Below are 21,964 nucleotides of genomic sequence, written 5' to 3' on the forward strand. Positions count from 1 at the left end.
GGGACCCATGACAGACAACGCTGGGAAGGATCGAAGACCTCTCCTTCAAGTCCAATGATTGCTGGCTCAGTGTCTAATGAGATTTCTTTTACTGCTGAGAAAGACAGGTTTCATCGTGTCTCTGCTGACAGTAAAAGAGTTGGAGCTTATCAAGAAACAGACTGTTTGTCAGATCAGGATTCTGTAAGCATCCATGCTGATAAGAGACAGACCCTTAGTGCAAAAAATTCTGATGTGACTGAATTGGGCAGGCATAGTGCCAGACTCGTGGGGTTTGACTGTGAGATAAAATTCAGTCAAGAAACAAACAGATTTAATGAACCCCATTCTCTAAGCTCTTGCCAGCAGGACAAAAGGAGCCCACCCAGACACATCCGATTGTGTGAGAACTTAGAAGGTTCTGGTCCAGCTATACAAACTGATCTGCTGAAGGGTGATATTAAGTTGTTGGAAGAAGAGAAGAAAAGTCCTTCTGATGAAGTACCTGTCATTCAGAAAAAGGTTATGAGAGAGCAAATTGGTACGTCTCACCATTCATCTATGGATGAGGTTTTATCCACCACAGTTGTATCCCCCTTATCACCAACTAAGAAAGTCCTGTCTTGTGTCCACATAACTCTTTCCTCAAAGTGTAATAACTCAGAGCTGCACAGTGACTTGAACACTGAAAATGTGATGAGATCGCGGGATAAACCCGAATCTAGTACTCAAGCAGTGTCTTCAAAACCTGCTGAAACTGTAATAGAAGCTGTCTCTAAATTATCAGCTGCTGACTTTATTCCACAAGATCAAAGACCTCCATCTTTCCCAGTGCCTTCAGCAGATCCCTGCCTAGTACCTTCCTCTGTTACAAGCACAGCAGGGCAAGAGCTGCCTCTGCAAAGCAGTGAGAGACCCCAAGATACTGTGCTGGGTGCAGGGGGGTGTAACCTGAAGAATACCTTCAACTCTGTAGTTCCTGCAAAAGCTGGGAAGAGTACTTCTGATGCTGCCACACAGATAACAACAGAAAGTCCTGAAAAAACAACCTTTTCAGCAGAAATCTATGTTAATTCACAAGGCAGTGAAAATGATGTTCACCAGTCATCTCTCCAGAAAGCACATGAACTTCCCAGCGGCACAACTTTGTCTCTTAACAAGATTTCCTCTTTCCCAATGCAGGGTGGTGAGCAAATTAGTGTCTTATATGTAGATGTTAATCTAATCTTACATGTAGATGTTTAGTCAATTCAAGTTCAAGATATTTATAGGTATTAAAAAACCAAAACCAAGCCCTCCTTTTTTTGTGGCTGTAACATTCTTGAGATGATTTTGATATTTGAAGTTGCTTATAAGGGGGGAAGAAAATCGCCCAACCCTTAAACTTATACTCTGCTGTCTTGTGGGTTGGGAGTCATATAAATACAATTGTAGTTCAGTTCAGGTCTTTCTGGAACTGAATTTGTTGGGTACAAATCTGGTTCAAGAAAAATTTCACTCATTTGTTTCTAGGTAACTTGATTTGGTTCAGTGGGTAGAGTTTATCAAGAGATGTAGGTGATTACTGGGGTACTCTATTTAAGGCAGTAGAAGAGCTAAGAGGAGAACATGCAAATCAGTTTTCTGTAGAATAAAAAAGCACGGAGGGCACTCAAATCCATCAGTGAAAGGATGTGAATGCTGTGCAGAGGTTTCCTGCAGTGGTGTCTTACACTACTGAAGTGCGTACACTTGTGTAGCTTTCATGATTTTTTTTGTGGCCTCCAGGCTTTGTATCTCTTTGCAAGGTGTTTATAAGTTGAGAAAGCAGATCCTTTTATTGTATCAGAGTGCCAAAAAAAACCCCAACCCCCCAAAAAAAACCCCCGTCAGCAGTCTGATCACCTCTTCTCTTTGCTATTAGCTGTCAGCTAATGTTCTGGCCCAAACATTTTCTGAAATTCTATGATGGCAGCACACTGTTTTTATTGAATTGAGATAGATATCTGTCCTCATTTAAAATGGTTTCATGAAACATGGGTCAGCTGGGATCTATTTGGGTATGTGAGTAACTTCTGTAAGTCAGTGTTTGTCGCTCTTAGTCACAAGTTTAATATTGAATAGGTAAGTCAATTGTTTTTACTGGCTAAGTAACAACCAACCTTTAAGCATTAGGTGAGTATTAAATAATTAATCATTGCAGTTTCTTTTCCTAAAGAGTAAGTGCTCTCTCCAGGTTTATCACACTGAACTTCAGCAGTCTCCTTGGGTCCTGAGAAGGATTAAAGGCTGACGTCTATTAATTGCTTTGTCTTCCATCCCCACAGATCAGCCCTTGCTGCTGCCATATAAACCTTCTGGAAGTACTGGGATGTATTACGTTCCTTATCTAAAGGCAGGATCCAAAATTTCTCCAGTTGGGTCAGAAACCACAGTTGAGAGTTCTTGCTCAGGTACTTGTTTGTCGTAGTTCTTTGAAACACAAAATGATGGTTGTAGTTCATGGATCACAATAAATGTTTCCTTTGCAGAATTGTCTCAGTTGAGCTCAGAACTCTTCTTTCCCACCAGTTTAGAGTGAGCACATTGATTTTAAGGGAAAGATGTCTTTGTGTTCACACTTTGTAATACAAAGATGTATGAGTCCTGACTTAAGGCTATGGTTTCAGTTGTTTTGATGAAGGGGTGTTTGTGTGCCATCTGACAACAAAAAGAAACAAGGCTCAATGTTTTGCAGCTTGATAATTCTTTGCTTCCCTCTGGGAATTACTCATCAGGTTTGGACTCGTTCTTATCTCTGCCAGTTCTCTTCTTTTTAGTTCCCGTATGTGTGTACATTCTCCCCCCTCCTTTTTTTTTTTTATTAATTTGGGATGTATGCTTTCTGAAATACCTGCATAATACAACACACATCTCAGAGAACAGCTTACCCAGCAGTGAATTTCTTTCTTGGGGATTCCAGTGTGGAAAGCTTTGCTATAAACAATGCAATTCGTAACTGTGGTTTAAAATATATAACCATCTCTTCCCCACGTCCTGCCATCTCCCAGAAAAAACCACCACACTTCTCATTTACCAGAGGAAGGGATGGTCTGTGATTCATCAACTTCTTTTGCTTTGCCTGCTGTTATTTTCCAGTTCTCTCCTGTATGTAATGAATGCATCACTTAAGCATTATGGGTCTGATGTGCAGATCGTGTTCAGTCAGAGCTTTTTGACGTCCAGAGTTATTTGTAGACAAAGCTTATTAATGTTACAGAGATGTCCAGCTCCTGACAGGTGTGCCTCAGGGGAGTAGGTTGATAGAACAGTGACAGTAAGTGCACAGGTTACTCATTGTAGCCACAAATTGTGCTTGTAGTTGTTTCTGCATCTCCACTCATTACCGTGTTCCAGTCTGTCTGTTGTAGTATGGTCAGAATGAGAGAAGCAAATGTAATGCAAGTCTGTTGAATTTCAGGAGCTACCATGCTAGATATAAAAATTCAGTATGCATAGGAGGCAGCACAAGGTTGTACAAAATGTACAGCAGAGTTAAAAAACATGTCTTGTTTTCCAAACTCCCAGCATTCTTAACTCATGAGCCACTTGCTGAAGGAAACAGAGTTGAGTAAGTCCACTGAATGTAACCAGGTGGTGCTGACAAGGAGGGATAAATCAGTTGGGGGCTATTTTAGGGCTCTAACACAAGGAGGCAGTGATATGATAGCAAGAGAACTCTGCTGCTGTTGTCTTGGATTCTTGTTTAGAGGTTATACAGACCTACTCTAGTCTTCCAGTTTTTCTCCATTGCTATTCTGAGCTCGGAAAATCTGTATTTACATCAGTCTGTGAAAATGTCTGGAATTTTAATGTGAACAGGAGTGAGTCTGGACATTCCAAGTCCAGGGTTTGACTTCTTAGCAGATATGTCTAATACTCATTTTCTTGTATTCTTCTCTGCTCATTAGCAGAAGAGGTAAAATTTATTTCCCTCTTGGGGAAGAACCTTATCAGAAATATGTGGAAAAAATTCTATCCCGTTTTAGTCACTAGAACTGGTCACTTGGGATTGTGGCAGTTGGTTGGTGATACTTGGGTAACAGGCTTGCTTTCAGACCTTGTCTTTGTTGTGATATTTCTTTATCTATTTTTCCTGCTTCCTCTTTATTCACAAATGACGGCTCTTTTTCTCTGCAGGGTCAAATGATGCTGCTCTTCCAAAGTTCCCGTCAAATGTGCTTGGTATAAGGGATGCTAATCCTCCAGACAGTATGGCTCTCAAGCAAAAAGGTGGAATCTACAGTGAGAGGTCCAAGCCCAAGCTAGCCTGGGCTGAGGAGCAAGTGATACCACTGGAAACTTCCCCAGGTAGTTAAATCCTGTGTTTTAATTTCACGTGTGTTTCTGTGCACATGAGAGTTGAGCAGAAGAATTATATTTCAGGATCTATGTTTTCTGGTCTCATAATATTGCTGATAGTCTGCCTGAAGATGCTGAATTTGACTCATTTTTCTCTTCTTTCTGCTTCTCCCCATCTACCCAATTACCTGGCCGAGTCTTTGCTAACATTGCAGAGTCCCAGTGCTCATGGAGCCTTTGTAAGATATTGAGGCTGGTTTGACTGTGGGCTTCACTTTATTTGTTGGGGTTTTAGTAGGGTTTTTAAAAAAAAATTTAAAGGCAATTTTAAGTTTGTGAAATGCAAAATCTTTAAGTGCTGAAAAATGTAGAAATGTAGAAAGGAGGTAGAAAATGCCAGAAATTCCCTGGTAGATAAAAGCAGGTGGGTTGGTTCTGTATATACTGGATTGAGGTTGTGTTCCTGCATGCAAACACACTGATGTCTTATGATGTCATGTAAAGTATCTCTGTCATGTTGGTATTTAATTGAATTTTAATTCCATTTGACGTACTTATTTTTCTTCCTCCCCTCTATTAACCTTGTTGGATGATGCTCTGAGGTATGAAGGTCAGGCTTTACTCCTAGAGTAGCCTATTTTAAGCCTTTATTCCTTGACAATGCTGACAAAATGAAATTACACTGTGCTAACTGATGATTTTGTCACTGTATCTCATGACACTAGCTAAAATTAATCCCAGTGCACATTGGTTTTGTACAAAGCCTCCCTCAATGATTTTGAGGAGCTGATAAACTTCTTGAGTCTGAGTAGGGATGAAGAATTTTGTTCTTGAGAATTGCATCTTGTTCCTGGACAGAGGTAACAGCAAACAGAAGATTACTGGGTGGTTCCCATCTTCCCTAAATGCAGCTATTACTTCCTCAGGGAAGCAGTTTACTGCATGCTACAGTGTTTTGTAATGTGCTGTATTAAAGAGAGTGAGCAAATTGCAAGGAGGTAATAGAATTGTGGCTGTTAACGAGGGATGGGACCTGAAACATGAACAGTGTACTGGGTTCTGAATTGGAGAGTTCCTGCTCTCTTCTAGGCAGTCACATATACATGGTTTTTGGGAGCCCGTTGGTTTTTCTTAGTATCATGTAAACTTGTTATATGAAGACATTTAATGAACAGTTTATTATGAAGTCCCTCAGAGTGGTTATTGTCCTTTTTAAGCAGGCAGCTCAATATTGTTGTGGTAAGTTCACCCAACAGAGCTGAGCTGAGGTATTGATAGAGATTCCTTCTGATTATTTTAATCAACCCCCCAAAAGGGGTTTTCTTTGAAGGTTTTCTCTTCAGCATGGAGACATCTTGTTTATTTCCAGAAGATAATTTAAATTGATTGCCTAAGACATACTGAGCTTCATAATTTTATGTTCATTTTACTTTTTTGTTAAGTGTATTTAGGGCCAAGAGTTGAAGTACTGCAACAATAAAGACAATGTTGTCTTAACCTAGTTTTTTCTAATGGAATAAAGAATTCTCTGTGAGCATTTATATAAATCATAAGGATACAGAAACAAGTCAAGTAAGACAGAAAAAAAGCTTTTCTTCATACACTGTAACTCAAGAGAGTTGTCCTGGTGGGTCATGGTGGTAGAGCTGAAGAAAGAGTGTGTGTATAGAAGTGAGTTCTCCAAGCAAGAACCTGCAGTAACGAACAAAATGTCACATTGGAGCAGAGATCAAGGGGATAGCTGTCTGGCTGAAGAGCCTGGGTGACAAATGAAAGGGAAACACAAGTATTAATATGAACTTATCTAACAGTATTTTTCTGAAGCTGTGGTGGTCTAACGGCACAGGACAGGAACTGCAAGTAGAAAGGATTGTTTCTTAAACTAGCCAGTGCAGTTGGAAGTTTACACAAGCTTTCTGAAGAAAGGCTTGCATGTCTAAAATATTCTCTGACTTCTTCAACTATATTTTTAGATGGTCTAATAAAAGATTACCCACAGAGCTTGTCTAGAGTTTAAATTATGCAAGTTAGGTATTTTTAAAAAAAGTTTCTCTCTCTAAATTTATTTTTGGGTTGGGTTTTTTTTTTTGCCATGTTTGTATTCCTTTCAATTTGTTGGTGACTTAAAAAAAAAAGAAATAGCAAAAATCCTGCATAGTATTACCAAGCCTGATCTCATTTGTCAGGAGGATGTGGAGAAATGCTCTTACATGAGTATATAAACATTGACCTTGTATGGAAGGACAGATTCCTCCAATTTCAGAGTTTAAGAATGGGTCTGGTTAGGCTGTTCACTGTCTTGATATTGCACTGAAGTGTCTCTGTGCTGGGAAGGGAAGAGATGTATAAAAGGTAAGGAAAACAAGGGACTAAATGAAATTAGGGTTTATGAGGCAGTGTTAAAAGTATGAATTCATGCCACTGTTAACCTGTCCTGAGCTTGTCTTGCATGGCTTTTCCCAGGTGAAGGATCTGAGGTTTTATAAAAACATAGCTGGTGATTCTTGATGAGGTAGGCAGGTATTTTCCTCCTGGGGTAGAGAGAGGCTTGGTTGTGGATTTATCAAATGAAGAAAGGAAGACCTGATTTCCAGACCTGTTCTCATCAATAGATCACAGTCATGGGAAGCAAGACTGCTTAAAACAGGACAACAAAATGCAAACAAAAAAGCCCCACGAATTTGAGAGGAATGTTGGAAACATTTGACAAGGGGAAAGAGCAAGAAGCTGCCCCAGGGCAGGGGCAGATTAGATATTAGAGACAAATCTTTCACTGAAAGAGTTGTCAGGGCCTGGAACAGGCTGCCCAGGGAGGGGCTGAGTCACCTTCCCTGGATGTGTTTAAAAAAGGGTAGATGAGGTACTTAGGGATGTGGTTTAGCTTAGGATGGGAATGGTTGGACTTGATGATCTTCAAAGGTCTTTTCCAACCTTGTGATTCTGTGAAACCTAGAGTAAAACTTTTATAAGTGTGATTCCTGACATTAAATGACCTTGATGTGCATTTGCTGACAGATCCCCGTTACCTTGTCATTGCTGTTACCATTAGTAAATGGGCTGTGCCTTTTTTGGAGTGACTGTATTTGTATTAAAGCCAGTACTACTCTGCAAGGCATCTTTAAATGACATACTTGGTTAAAATGGCATGGAAGTATAGAGACTTGGGAAATCCTTCTGACAGTCTCATCTATAATCTAATTTCTGCTTTCATGGATCATTGGATAATTCAGTCCATTACACAAATAACATAACATGAAGCACATTTTTACTTCTTAAAATTTGATTTAAAAAAAAGCCCCAAAATATTACAAGAGGTGTTAAAATTATTTTGCAATATATTCCTGCTAGTACCTGCTGCATGCATACTTAATGCACACCTATTACTAAATGAGTTTATAATTGGATTTCTGCACATAGCCCTTCATAATTTCAGATAGTATATTCTGGGGGAACTTCACTGCTGCTTTGAATTCAACTGTGGTATTGGAGCTTGAAAGCAAAGTATGGCTGCATCCTGGTGTGCTATTAGAGATGTTTCTAGGAGCTGTACAGGAAGTGGTGTTGGCTGTCTTTATATATAGTGCTGTTCTGAGTTAGGTAAGAGATAATGTTTAGGCATAGCCTTAGGGGACATCTACATTCCCATGGTATTTGCCTAAATAAAATGCAAAATGAGCTGTGGCTGCCTGGCATGAGTTTCCATAAACATAATACTCAGTACATATTTTGGTCTGGTGCTGTATACCTGTGGTGTATTCCTCCTTCAGATTCTGTTAAATATCCTCTTGGATTCTGAGTTGCAAATGATAGAAAATATTATTGATATAAGTGTAGAGGACACCACAAAGATGTGCAGAGGACACCACAAAGATGCACAGAGGGCTGGAGTACCTCTGCTGTGGAGACAGGCTGGGAGACTTTGGGTGGTTCAGCCTGGCGAAGGCTCAGAGAGACCTCAGAGCCCCTTCCAGTTCCTTGAGAGGCTCCAGAAAAGCTGGAGAGGGGCTGGTGACAAGGGCAGGGAGGGACAGGACAAGGGGAATGGCCTTCAGCTGCAGGAGGGCAGATGCAGTTTTAATGTGGAGCAGAAATTCTTCCCAGGGAGGGTGGGGAGGCCCTGGCACAGGCTGCCCAGAGCAGCTGTGGCTGCCCCTGGATCCCTGGCAGGGTTCAATGCCAGGCTGGATGGGGCTTTGGGCACCCTGGGCCCAGTGGAGGGTGTCCCCTGTCCAGCGCTTGGCACTGGGTGGGGGGGGGTGTGTGTGTGTGTGCTTTGAGGTACCTTCCCATCCAAAAGAGTTTGTGATTCCATTTAATTTTAATAATGCTGAAACTTCATTTCTGATTCTGTTGCATTTTGGGAATGGGTACAATGATCCCTGCTTTTGATCCTTTGAAATGATTGGAAAGTGTTAGGATGAAAACCATCCTATTTCAGATGTGCTGTTTGCTACTTGCTTCCCTGTAAAGAAACAACACTTAAAAGTGTTTTCTTCTCTTCTAGAACATGCAGGTCCCTTGAAGTCTGTAAAAACCACTCATTCAGCCTTCAGATCTTCACGGTTCTACCTGCACCATCCAGTGCCCATGTGTGAGAGCTACTACCTGTCTAACAGCGAGCTGTCAGAAGGCACTTCTGGGAATGGACAGGCTAGACCTTCCCCAAGGACTCTCCTGCAGAACTGGAAGAAAGCACATCGTCATCAACATGTCTCTTGTGTTAATCATAGAGATGGTGAAAAGGAATTCTTTCCACTCACTGCTGAAGCAGATTACAGCAGGCACCAGGATCCAAATGTTAACAAGTCTTTGGGGAATGGAATCTCAGGGAATGAGCTACTTCAACACAGCAGAAGAGAAGCAGAACAAAAGGCAGCTAGAAGTTACCCCCTTCCCTGTAGCCAAACCACCTGCCTTAATGAGAATGTGGAGAAAGACCTGCCACCAGAACGGAGGACCAGGTCCAGCAGCAGCTTAGATGAACTTTGGATTAAGTTTTTGGAATGCCAGAAAAGACATCAGCACCATGGCTGTAGGAGTAACAGTGAGCTGACCCTTGTTGAACGCCTTGATCGATTGGCCAGGGTCCTTCAGAATCCCATTAGGCATACACTGATACCCACAAAATTTGAAAAGGATGTTTCTGGAAAAAAACCTAAGGGAAGAGAGCAGGAGAAAATAAGATTGCTGGAAAAGAGCGTGTCTGAAAGTACCTTTGAGTCTAATGCAGCACATGGTGTCACTCAGGGTAAAACCAGCTTTGTTGAGCTCAGGAAAAATAGGTCAGGAGAAAAAATGATCTGCCACACAAAGAAGAGTTTGGCACACCAGCCATACTTGGAAACTCCTAGTGACACTTCCTCAGACACCAGGCTTAGTGGAGGTCATGGCACCACCATCAGTTCCACCACCTCTGAATCAGATGTAGTGACCCAAACAGAGATGGAAACTGCTACTCAGACTGAGATGAGCAGTTCCATTTCCACCATTGACACTGCCAGGCTGATCCGGGCTTTTGGGCATGAAAGAGTGTGGGTGTCACCAAGACTCTCACAGCTTTACTGTACCATTGACCACCAAAAAAATCGCTCTGGAAAGCAGGACAAGGGAAGTGGCAAAGCAGCAGATGTAGAATATCCAAAGGTTACTTCTGAGAGACACAGGAAGAGGAAAGAGATCCAGGTATGTGGTCAGTTGAACCAAAAGACAATTGTAACTAATCCTCATAGAAACTTTTAAACTGCTCTACAGTAGTAGAGTCAGATATTTGGAGAATCTTTTAAAATTTCTCAGTGTCTTGTTTATATGGTAGGCATCTGTCTTTGATCTGAGCAGCTCAAACAAGTCTCTCTGCCTTTCCAGGAATAAAGACGAGATCAAAATATCTGAAAACATCAATTGTGCTTTCTTTCCCTTTGTTCCCACTTGTCTTTTTTTCTTTTCCTTTATTTGTCTTGGGAAACAAGTTCCTGCTGTATCTGATTTCTTGTTACCAGCAGGTTCTGTGCTTTAAAAATGCTGAAAACAGTGGTGGTAGGTTGAGTTTGTGTCTTTTGAACAGCCTACATACTGCTACCTGAATATCTCTGGCCAGTGATAAATACAGTTTCATAAAAACTGTCATTATTATTTGAGTTTTTTTACTCTTTATATAATGTCAGAATTATTTTGCCTTGCTGAGTGTTGGTTGTAAGCCTCTTCAAGTTCTGTATTTAGAAATTTAGGCAGTTTAGGCATATTAAGACCGAGTCTCATCCCTAAGGATTCTAGATGAAAAGTCTGGAGTAAAGCTGGTTTAAAGTGGAGAAAATCTTTCTGATTACTTAAGTTGAATTTGGCCATTGCCCTTCAGAAATGAAGATTAATTTATTGAAAGGGGGTCTTTGCATGGATATGGTGAATATAGTAAGAAATTACAGACCTTTGGCGGTCTCTAATGTACAGTAATGCTGAAAATTACAAGAAAAAATGAGAAATATGTCTGAGGGGGGATTTTCATATTGCCAGAAGACATCTGTACTGTCATCTCTGCTAAATAGATTTCATTGAAATGAGTTAGGGTTTTTTAATAGAAACAATGCAAAATAACCCTGTGTGTCAAGTAAGCTGGTGAATGTGTATTTGTGGGAGAAACAGGCTGTTTCCCAAGACTAAGAATGGTTTAAAAACGATGATATTAATAGTAATAACATTTATTTAAAGGTAAAATAAAACTGTCATAAACTTTCCATCATTAGGAAATATAACCATGCCCATATAACCATGAAATTAGGATCCAACATTTCTTTCACAATTAGTGCTTGAGTCAGTACAGGCTGGGGGATGACCTGCTGGAGAGGAGCTCTGCAGAGAAGTACCTGGGGGTCCTGGTAGATGACAGGGTGGCCATGAGCCAGCAGTGTGCCCTGGGGGCTGAGAGAGACAATGGGATCCCAGGGGGGCATCCAGAGGAGTGTGGCCAGCAGGTCACAGGAGGGGATCCTCCCCCTCTACTCTGCCCTGGTCAGGCCCCACCTGGAGTGTTGTGTCCAGTTCTGGGCTCCCTGGGATAAAAAAGACAGGGATCTCCTGGAGAGAGTCCAGAGGAGGCTATGGAGATGATGAAGGGCCTGGAGCATCTCCCCTGTGAGGAAAGGCTGAGTGAGCTGGGACTGTTCAGCCCAGAGAAAAGAAGACTAAGGGGGGACCTTATTAATGTTTATAAATATCTGAAGGATGGGATGCAGGGGGAATCAGCCAGCCCCTTTTCAGTGCTCTGTGGGGACAGGACAAGGGGCAATGGCTGCAAGTTGGAGCACAGGAAGTTCCACAGCAACATGGGGAAGAACTTTTCCCCAGTGAGGGTGAGGGAGCCCTGGGACAGGCTGCCCAGGGGATGTGGAGTCTCCATCTCTGGAGAGATTCCAGCCCCATCTGGACGCCGCCCTGTGCAATATGAGCTGGGGAGCTGCTTTGGCAGGGGGGTTGGACCCCATGAGCTCTTGAGGGTCCTTCCAATCCTTGTGATTCTGTGATTTAGGAGATCATTTGATCCAATGTTCTGTTCATAAGACTAATCTTTCAATGTCTATTTGGATCTTAAAAACAACATCTAGCCCTATGCCTGTCACAGTTGCTCAGGAGACAACAGGCTGCAGTAATACGTACAGGAGAATAAAGGCTTGCTGATCCTGGTGCTTGATGTTATGTTGAACCCATGTGGCTTTAGGAAGTGGTATCTTCTATCTGCTGGTGCAGTGTTCATTTAAAAAATACATATAGAGAGACACATGACCCATCTCAAAGAAGGAGTGAGGGAAAATTGATGGCAAAATGGTAAGCTTCACTTAAAAATCCAAATGCTGGTAATTTCTGTCATGCTTGGCAGAAAAGAAATCAAGATTTTTATTTTTTTTCTGGGTTGCAAATATCTGTGGTTCAGAGACAGATACTTATTTATAGCAGGAGCCCTACTCCTAGAGAGACTCCTGTACAAATCTTTCAGGCAAGTGCTGCGTTTTGTAGCTCAGTGTTTTTCATGAGAGCCTATTGTCAGCTCAGCTTTCAGAAAACTTGGTTACAGCTTTTTTTTATTTATAGATGCTGAGCCCATCCCAGAAGGTTTTTATCTATTCCAGTTTGTTATTTCTAAAGCGCTCTTCAAGCAGCCATCTGGTAGCAGGTACAGAGCTAAAGGTTGTGCTATTCAACTGCAGAAGGGCTTTGAAAGCACTGCACTGCCTGTTCTAGTCCAAATAGGAATATGCATGTCAATATTCAGGATTGAATGGCCACTTACATTTATTTCTGTGAGCTGATATACATGTGCATGTAAATAGCTTATCTGGGGTGTTGTTATCCTTACTTTATACTGTCTTCCCTTTTGCTTGAGCACATATTCAAATTTACTTCTGTTCTCTGAAAGAAGATACATATCTACTACATCTGTCTAGTGTGCTCTACTAGAGCTGAAATAGCTTTATGAAACATTTAAAAAACATTTCTTGGCAGTATGCTTGAGAGTAAGAATTGCCTCCTTTTAGCATTGAAATGAAATTGTTGTGCATTGAAGTGGTGATTGCAGAGGTTCAATAAAAAGGTGATAAAAAAGCCTCTGTTCATTTCCGTCATGGCTAGTGTTATGAGTTACTAATAGGATACTAATTGCTATGATCAAGGAAAAAAAAAGAAATCTGTTTCATAATTAAAAATTAAATTCAGCAGAGCTGTGGCAGTTGGTCTGTGCTGCACTGGGGAAGCCTGGGGAAGCACTGTCAGTTAATTGCTGTTAATAGAGGACTTACCTTCTCTGTATTTTGTATAACTAGAATGCTTGTGGACTACTTGCATTGCATTTACAGAGTCTATATCTTTTTAAGTGGCTGTAAAGTTATAATATTTCATAAAATTAAATGAATCCATTATAACAAAGTTGTGCTGCTTGCATCCCTGCAGCTGGAACTTCTGTTTGTGTGAATGGTGAAGATGTGAAACTAGGGTTTTGTTCAAGCTGTGATCCTACCTTGAGTCTCCTTTTTCTTAACTGAGATTAGCTTTCTCTACTGGGAGAACTTTATGTAATGAGGATCACAGGGTGAGACAACTTCCCTGTTCTGAAAGGACTTGACTCTTCCATGCCAGTAGTAAAGAACTGGAGATCAACGTGACTTTACAAATCAACGTGTTAATCTTCCAAGACCAGCAAACCCAGCAGCCTTGAAAGGCTTTTGGTTTGTGAGGGTAGGGATGCAGCATTCAGTTCAGATATTTATTCTCCTTCTTTCCAAAGCAGAAACACGTCACACTTTGCAGTCTCATGAAAGTGCAGCCAACAAATGGTCTCACCCCACAGCAGAGGGTTTTTATAAAGCTGCCTTGACAGGCTGCTTTGGCTTGTGAACTTTGGACACATGAATTGGAAGATGCTGAGCACTGAACAGAATCTGATCGTGGGGAGGCTTTTGCCCACAGAAACTGTGTGCTCTTGCTAGAACAGGCTGCAAAAAGTGCATTGGTGCACGAGGATAAAGTGGAGGTTGACTGTTGTGTCCTAGCAATGAGATACTGATCAACCTGTGATAAACATCTAAATACCAATACAATCAAGGTACAACAAGTAGACTGATGACTGTAATGTGTTTTTTCTCTTTAAAACCTGCTTTCTGTTCACTTTGGCTAGTATTTCAGGAATTGCTGCTCTCTTCCATGTGGGGTTTTTTTTTGTCTTTCTCTAGAATGCAATCTCCCTTTCATCAGACTCAGCTTCCTCAAGCAGCAGCTCCTGGGGGCCAAGCCCTGCTCTTAGTAACAAGCGACGGACACGGATGCTGAACAAAGGTATCCAAGCAGGTGAGTTGTTGAATTCCAGCCTTGTCTTTTCTGTATTTGCTTCTGTCTTTCATCTCTCTGGAAACCATTCTCCAAAGTCTGTAGCATGTTTCTGGCGATGGGTGTGTACACGCAGCATTCTTCAAATTCACTTCAGCTGCTTTCAGAGAGAGATGTTATGTTCTAATTAAAAAGAGCCATTTCATTGCCTTTCTTGGCCTGTTTGAGTAGTAGCCAGTCTTTTTACTTGGAGGTTTTATTAACCTAAGCATTTGATCCTTTTTAATAGTAAAGGTCGACTAACTGTATTTTTTTATACTTATATTGTTTTCTCCACAAGACATCTGCTACTCACAGAACGTATTTTGTAGGCATATGCTATTTCAGAAGGCAACTGTAGCATTTCATATTCTTGGTAATATTTTGGATGTTATATTCTATTTAAAACACAAGCTGATCCTGGACTGGCGCAGTTCTGCATTTGGGGTTTTTTTGGTGTCAATTACCACTGTCTTCATTGATTTCATTTACATGCCAAGTTCCCATCATCTGATTGAGTAACTGGCTTTGTTTTCTTAATCAGGCCTGTCAAATATTTGTTTATTAATGTGGTTTGTGTGTTTGTTTTTTTTTTAACATGAGTGGAACAAATCAGAAAAGTATTTTCATGGCTTGTTTTCAATCTCACAACTTTTTGAATGTTAGTTGACACCTTCCTTGTGGTATGTTTCTGTTAAATATTTGTGGTGGTGTTACTGTTAAATATTTGTATTGCTGCAAGCAAGCCAGTCTTCTATAGCTAAAGCATAGCTTGGGATGGGATGTGCTGGGTAAAGTGACAGGTCCAGAAAACCTGCTGCTCTATTGTCCAAAATGTAAAGCTGTCTGTTGACCTGCCATTGACTTCCAGCAGCAGATTTGGAGCTGGTTGTTCAGAGATGAGGCACTTAGGGGTATGGGTTAGCACAGGATGGGAATGGTTGGACTTGGTAATCTTCAAAGGTCTTTTCCAACCTTGTGATTCTGTGAGAATCAACTCAGTACATATATACATATGCATATATATATATGTGCATATAGAATCAACTCAGCACACACATATATATGTGTGCATATATATACATATATATATATGCATGCTTAGGATATTTGGTTTACACTACTTGAATTTTACTTAGATTATTGTATAATAGCAATCCAGAGTCACTGTAAGCTGTACTTGTATTTAAAGTGGGCATGGGAGTTTGCCTTCTGAAGGAGGGGCAAAGAACGTGGTCTGTCAGCTTCAAAATAGAAATTGAAGGTTGTTCCCTGAACTGTACATGTCACAGGCTGATATTTAAGTATTTCAGTCTGCACTGGTGTAAGATGTTACTGCTTCATTTTCAACTACAGGAGACTTGGAGATTGTGAACAGTGCCACTAAGAAAAACACTCGAGATGTTGGTGTGACTTTCCCTACCCCAAGATCTAGCCAGCCAAATCAACGACCACAGGAACCCTGGCATTGTGTTGCTGGTATTTTTGGAGAGTCAGATGGTATGGTCACAGATCATCAGGCAGCAGGAAGCAAGGGTAAGCAGAAGGAACAGCCAGGTGATTTTTTTTTTGCAGAGAAAAGGATGAAAAGAAGGCTGCATTTACCACAAGGTCAGTCAGTCCAAAATGCACTTTCTCTGCAGAGCAGAAAAGCTGTACATCTGACCAGCGACCAGCAAAGTACATGGGGAGGATTAGCTAGGACATAAAGTAGTCTGTCACTAGTACAGACAGTTCCTGACTCTGTTTTTAATCAATGAATTTTAAACAAAACCACTGTGTCAAGTGAGCTCTCTAGCACTCTATTATGATGGCATTTTCAATCAGGTTGTTAGGTGCAACCTGTTCACTAAAGCTTGTAAATAGGAGGTGGTGAAAGGCAAGGAAAAATGAATGAAATGGGAATCATGTCGACACTTAACTTGGATTTTCAGTGTATAAAAGACTCTTTTTAGGCTCTGTGTAAATGGTCACTGGAAGTTGTACTCACTGTTTCATGTACTGAGGCTTCAAAGAACAAGTAGTTTTTCAGGAGTACCTTGAAGGAGGGAAGACTGTGGTACCAAAAGAACTTGACTGACTAGTCCCCCTCTTTTAGCTAGAGTTGAATTTTCAGGCTGATGGTGTAACCTCCTGAATTTTTTTTTTAAGTTTCCCATCAGTCTTCACAATGTCATGATTAAATGTTTAAAAATGTTTTCCTTAGTCATCATTGTTGTAGTGACAAATCTTTCTCATACCAGTTTAATTTAGAAAATGTACGATAACTGCTCAGAGCACAGGCTGATGTAGTCACATCCCATTATGTATGTAAACTGTGAGTAATCTAATTCTTGTATACATATCTAACAAGTGGAAGAAGTAAAACATCTGATCTTCAGAAATATCTATAAAAAGCCATAGGGCTTGGGACAGCACAGAGGCTCCTTAAAAATATGTAATTACTGATACATAACTATTCTTTCCATAAAGAGAGGAACTTGCAAAGTTCAGCCATTTTGTCCTTTTTAAAAAGTGTTGATAAAGATTTGCTGGGTTTCTGACACTTGGCAGAGGAGTTCTGATACAGAGTCCCACTGTTATTAAACCAAAGTGAGTTTTTATTGCAGTTTTAGGCCAGGATTTAGCTCAAACCTTGGGCATTGTTGTGGCTTAACCTCAGCCATCAACTAAGGCCTGTGCAGCTGCTTGCTCAGTTCCCCCTCAGTGGGGGTGAGAATTGGAAGGGTAAAAGTGAGAGACATTTTGGGTTGAGATAAAAACAGTTTAATAGCCAGGGCAAAAGCCACGCAGAAGCAAAGCATACCAAGGAGTTCATTCCCCACTCCCCATGGCAGACAGGTGTCAGCCATCCCCAGGGCAGCAGGGCTCTATCACTGTGTTAATGGGGGCTTGGGAAGACAAACACCACCACTCCAAACGTCCCCTGCTTCCTCCTCCCCCTAGTTTTATTGGTGAGGGTGATGCCATGTGTGATGTCCCTTTGGTCCAGTCTGAGTCCCACCCCCAGCCCACTCACTGGTGGGGTGTGAGGAGCAGAACAGCCCTTGGCTTTGTGTGAGCACAGCTCAGCAGGAACAAAACCCTCCCTGTGTTAGCAGCACAAATCCAAACCATTCCAGTACCAGGGACTGTGCAGGAAATTAACTCTATCCCAGCCAAAGCCAGCACAGACATAACGGGCTGTAGGTGGGGATAGAAAATAGACACATGTATTGTCTACAAATCCTTATTCTCTTCTGTGGCCTTTAAACAGGGCTTTCATGGTTTGTCCAAGCAGAAGACTTGAAATCTGAATCTAGGAAAGAAAACCATTCCAGTGCCTTTACTGGTCCTGGTCCATCTTGGTTTGAACCACTTACCAGTCACAAGCCTTGGAGGGAGCCTCTCCGAGAGAAGAACTGGCAGGAGCGGCAGCGCAACAACGTTACTCAGCCAGTGGTTCCAGAAAGAGATGCTGAGATCAGGTCCTCCCGGCCATTTGTGAAGCTCACACTACAGGTAACAACATGCTCTGCTGTAAGGCTGCTGGGATATCTGTGGGATTTCAGGAGTAATGCTTAATCTTGGAGAAACACAGATTTGTTCCTTTGTTTTGGTCTGTTATTTCACCTTTATAATCAGTAGAAATCAATGTGTTCCAGATCAGTGCTGCTTGAAAAACAAAAAATAACCAAGACCACCAAGGAATTTGTCAGTCCTGTTTGGTTATGGTAATCTGGCTTTCCACAGTATACTAATAGGTTTGAAATGACCTCGTATTTTAAGGCTTAAATCATTTGGCTTCAGGAACTAGCGGGATTTGAGCTGAGGTGACATCAAGTCATACTTACTTCCATGCAGAAGTAATGCTGTGAGAAGTACCTAGTATGTGATTAAAATAAGCTCTAATTCATACAGAGCAAACAGTACATATATGTATATATGTGTACACATGCATGTACAGTATATACAGGTGCAATCACTTAATATCTGTGTAAAAATACAGATGGAAGGTATGAAATATTTTTGAAAAGGTTTGTGTGCAGCAAGTGAAATCTGATTTAGGAAGAGCCAATTCAGATATGCTTTGGAAATTAAGTTAATTTGCATTTGCTCCTTCGATCAGAGACACCCCTGTGATGGAAACTGAAGTGTGGCAAACAGATATCAGGAGATGGCTTTTGAAATGTCACTTCTGATCCAAAATGAATTGCTAATATTGAAGTGTCTGCTGATTTATATAGCAAGGGAGGCTGTAATAACTCACAGAATAATCTGTCCCATGAGCTCAACTTTGTTAAAGTTGCTGCTTGGAGGTTTGTGACAGTTATGCTAATTATTTTAGCATTTTTGTTTTTCTTTCTGGTCAGTTAGCTTTCTGGCTGTTGACCAGTTTGTCAAGGATCTCTGAGGATCTACCCAGCACTGAGGATATGAGATTTTGTATGCTGTACAAAACACTACTTTGATGGGATCTTTTTTTTTCCCATGCTGTGGTCTTTAGTTATTTTGATTACTCACTTCCAGCTGTAGGGAGACAGTCTGACCACTTCAGCCTTTGTCTGGTGTCATCCCATCTTAGGAAGCTCTGGCAGTGCATCGCCCTGATTTCATCTCGCGCTCTGGAGAGCGTGTGAAGCATCTGAAACTTGTGATGGAGGAAAGGAGGATACAGAGCGTACTGCAGTCTGAGCGAGAGGAGCTGTTTAATCCTCCAGAGAAAAGAAAGGGCTACAGGAGTGCAAGTCACATGCTGGCTGACAGAGGTACCTTCATGGCTCTGCTCTTTATGTTCTACAGGAATTTATACTTAAGTGTGTGTTCAATAAAACTGTTAGAATTATTTAACATTATTCTACAAGAATCCATCATTTATAAAGGAGTCAAGTTGCTGCAGTGGTATTCTTTGTGAGAAGCAGACTTCTTCATTGTTCTTTTATCTCAAAATTTTCCATTTAGGGTTTCTGGTTAGAGAAAAGAGAAGAACAATTCCGAAGAGTGAAATGTTTCAGAGGTCTAAACGGTAAGGTTTAGGAAACTTTGTTTTAAGTAGGTCGGTGATCTGAGTAACTGGGTGGAAAAGAGGGGTGAATCCTATCTGCAGCCAAAGAATTGGCTGTTGGGGGTAACTGTGAGATATAGGCACCTTACCAGAGGAAGAAAGCACCTATTCAGAAAATCTGAGAAACAGGATAATTTGGGAAAAATGATTTCTGTAGCTAACCCTGAGCAGGATCTGCCATCCAAGCACTACAGCAAACTGCAGTGCTGGACTCTGAAAGGAGAGGAGATGTCAGATGTGGGCTGCTGGAGCATCTGTGTAGTTTTAAACATTAACAAACTAGGTCAGTAGTGCAGGAAGTGAGGCATCATTTCACCAGTCAAAAATAGCTTGATGTAAGAAATAAACACCTTCAAAAGAATATGGAGGCTTTTACCCTTGAAGAAAACCACACCCTGATAGATTTGCCAAATTTTTCACTCAAGTAATTAATATATAAAATGCACAGCATGCTAACAATGTCCTAAACATTGGAATAGCTGTGCTACAGAGAGAGCCTGTGAAGGTATAATGAAAAATGGAGTTCATTACAGCTAGATTCTGAAGCAGCAGTGGGGTCAAGAGGAGGTGGTTTGGAAGAGTACAAGTTGAAAAACAGCATAAATGCTCAGGAAGTTGCTTAATAACTTGTACAGTTCCATAAAAATACAGTGATATTAAGTTATTTAGAGTAAAGAAAAACAAAGGTCATGAGTGTATCCTGAGGGAAAGGTTGTTTAAGTGGTTGGGATGCAAGTGCCTTGTTGTGCTGAGATTTTGGACTGTACATGCTACCTGAAGGGAAGGGTTTGTGCTGTGTGAAAAGGAGAAAGCTGTGGGCCAGGACTGTTTCACAGCATCTTCATCAGCAGTAGCAATGGGATGGAGTGTGTCTCAACATGTTTGCAGGTGACACCAAACTGTGAGGACCAGTGTGCTGGAGAGCAGTCCTGTCTTTTGCAGAGCTCTCTGCAGGCTGGAGAAAAGGGCCAAGAGTAATGTCATAAAGTTCAACAGTGACAAATACCAGGTCTCTCCTTGGGACAGAACCTCCTACAAGCACACCCACCTTGGCAGTGTCTGAGGACAGACTGCCTGTGGAGTGACCCTTCTGGAAAGGGCCTCGGGCCTGACAGCTGGTGGCCATCAGGTTGAATGTTAGTTGGCAGTGTGCTCTTGCAGGGCTGAAGGCCAGCCACATAGTGCATTTCCTACAGGAGAAGGGAAGGTAATATTCCCTCTGCTTGGCACTCGTGGGGCCACAGCTGGATCCTCTCTCCTCTTCGGGGCTGTGAGGACAAGAGACAGGTCAGCAAAGTGGCCTAAGTCTGGTGGGAGCCACCAAGATGGGGCTGGAGGAGATGGTGCATGAGGAGAAGCTGTGGAGGCTGACTTTTTCTGGCCTGGGGAGGAGGAGGAGGCTGAAGGTGAGGTTCTGGCAGTGGTGCCTTTCTGCCAGGTGATGGATTTGGAGAAGGTAAAGAGAGACTCTTTTTGGAGGTGCCCAGTGAGTGAACAAGCAGTGATGGAGATCTTGTGATGATAAGGAGATTCTAACTGGAGACAGTGAAATCTGTTTTTCAGGAGGAGGCTGGTGATGTGCTGGACCAGGGCCCACAGAGGTGGTCAAATCTCTGTCCATGGGAATAGTCACAAGTTGATGGGATGAGGCCTGGTCAGCCTGATCTAGCCTTGACTTTAGCCCTGCTGCAGGCAGCAGGTTGGACCAGGTGACCTGCAGAGGTCCTTCCCAGCCTCAGTCACTCCATGATTCCACAAAATATCTACTGGAACATGCAATATATGAAATAGACCCCTTGCTATATGTGCTGGGAGAGTTCAAAAATAACATTTTGTGTCTAAAGCCTTTGGCATTTCACAGGATTTTTGGGGCATTAACAGAGAGGTGGCAGAAGTTGACAAGATGGTAAAATGCCCGTTCCCCAAGGAATGCATATCCATGTGTCTTAGCTGAAGCAGAAAGATTTGGGTTCAGGTGGCTTGGATGGTGACATCCATGTATCTCAAACTCTGATTTCATAATCTCTGGAGTCATCAGGACTTGTATGGAGACTCCTTCAGGCAGTCACACTTGGGGACTTTTTGTTCCTGCTGCTGTCATACTCCAGCTCGCAGTTGGAGCCGAGAAGTAATTTATTCTGTACCATTCTTTTGCAATCCACACCTATAATGAGTGCAGCAGCTTTTTCTTTGTCTCTGGGAGGATATAAATGGAATTCTCACGGCAAATTAGCTAGAGGTAATGAAAACAATTGCCAGTTAATTTGCCTATGGTTCTGCATTGCCCACTTTTTTGTTCTAAACATCTTTATGGTGGGATTTTTTTGTGATGAGTGAAACTTGGTCTTTCAAAAGTGGCAAAAGCCTTCAGAGAATAATCTTTAAGGTCCCTTCTAACCCAAACCATTCTGTGACTCTGCAGTGGTGAGAAGGCAATAAAGCAAAACCCCAAATCTTGGAGGCATCCCTCCTCCCATCCAGTAATACATGCATAGAGCTACCATTCTCTGCTGCCTTCCAGCAAAGCATTAGGGGAGTAAAATACACATCAAAATGTGATGTATTTCCTCTTTTCTGGAGCAGTGATGAGGGTAGGGACATTTTAGAAAAGTTGTCCTCTAAGAGCAGCTGCAGACAGGAAAATAGGGATCCACAGTGACTTTTTTTTTCCTTGGTGTTTGTTATTAGAGTATGTTTGCTCACTCATCAATTCCACTGCAGTCTGGACTGGTGAACAGATTTGTATGAGGACTGTAGAAGCTCCAATATACATGG

At 41.7% G+C, this 21,964-nt stretch overlaps 1 protein-coding gene across 1 annotated transcript in view; it reads left to right on the forward strand.

The window, feature by feature from the left end:
• The window catches only part of ALMS1 (ALMS1 centrosome and basal body associated protein), a gene marked incomplete at its 5' end in the record, with an annotated part of 71,355 nt that overhangs the window by 43,404 nt on the left and 5,987 nt on the right, over positions 1-21,964 (forward strand). The window contains 9 exons of the mRNA XM_084263284.1: positions 631-1,165; positions 2,286-2,321; positions 4,138-4,283; positions 9,547-9,981; positions 14,013-14,127; positions 15,502-15,681; positions 17,402-17,646; positions 18,710-18,893; positions 19,087-19,150. Of these exons, the coding sequence (XP_084119410.1) occupies positions 631-1,165; positions 2,286-2,321; positions 4,138-4,283; positions 9,547-9,981; positions 14,013-14,127; positions 15,502-15,681; positions 17,402-17,646; positions 18,710-18,893; positions 19,087-19,150 (1,940 nt within the window). The remainder of the gene's footprint in view (positions 1-630; positions 1,166-2,285; positions 2,322-4,137; positions 4,284-9,546; positions 9,982-14,012; positions 14,128-15,501; positions 15,682-17,401; positions 17,647-18,709; positions 18,894-19,086; positions 19,151-21,964) is intronic.

The sequence above is a fragment of the Gallinula chloropus genome (assembly GCF_964237585.1).
Source record: "Gallinula chloropus genome assembly, chromosome: 4".
NCBI lineage: Eukaryota > Metazoa > Chordata > Aves > Gruiformes > Rallidae > Gallinula > Gallinula chloropus.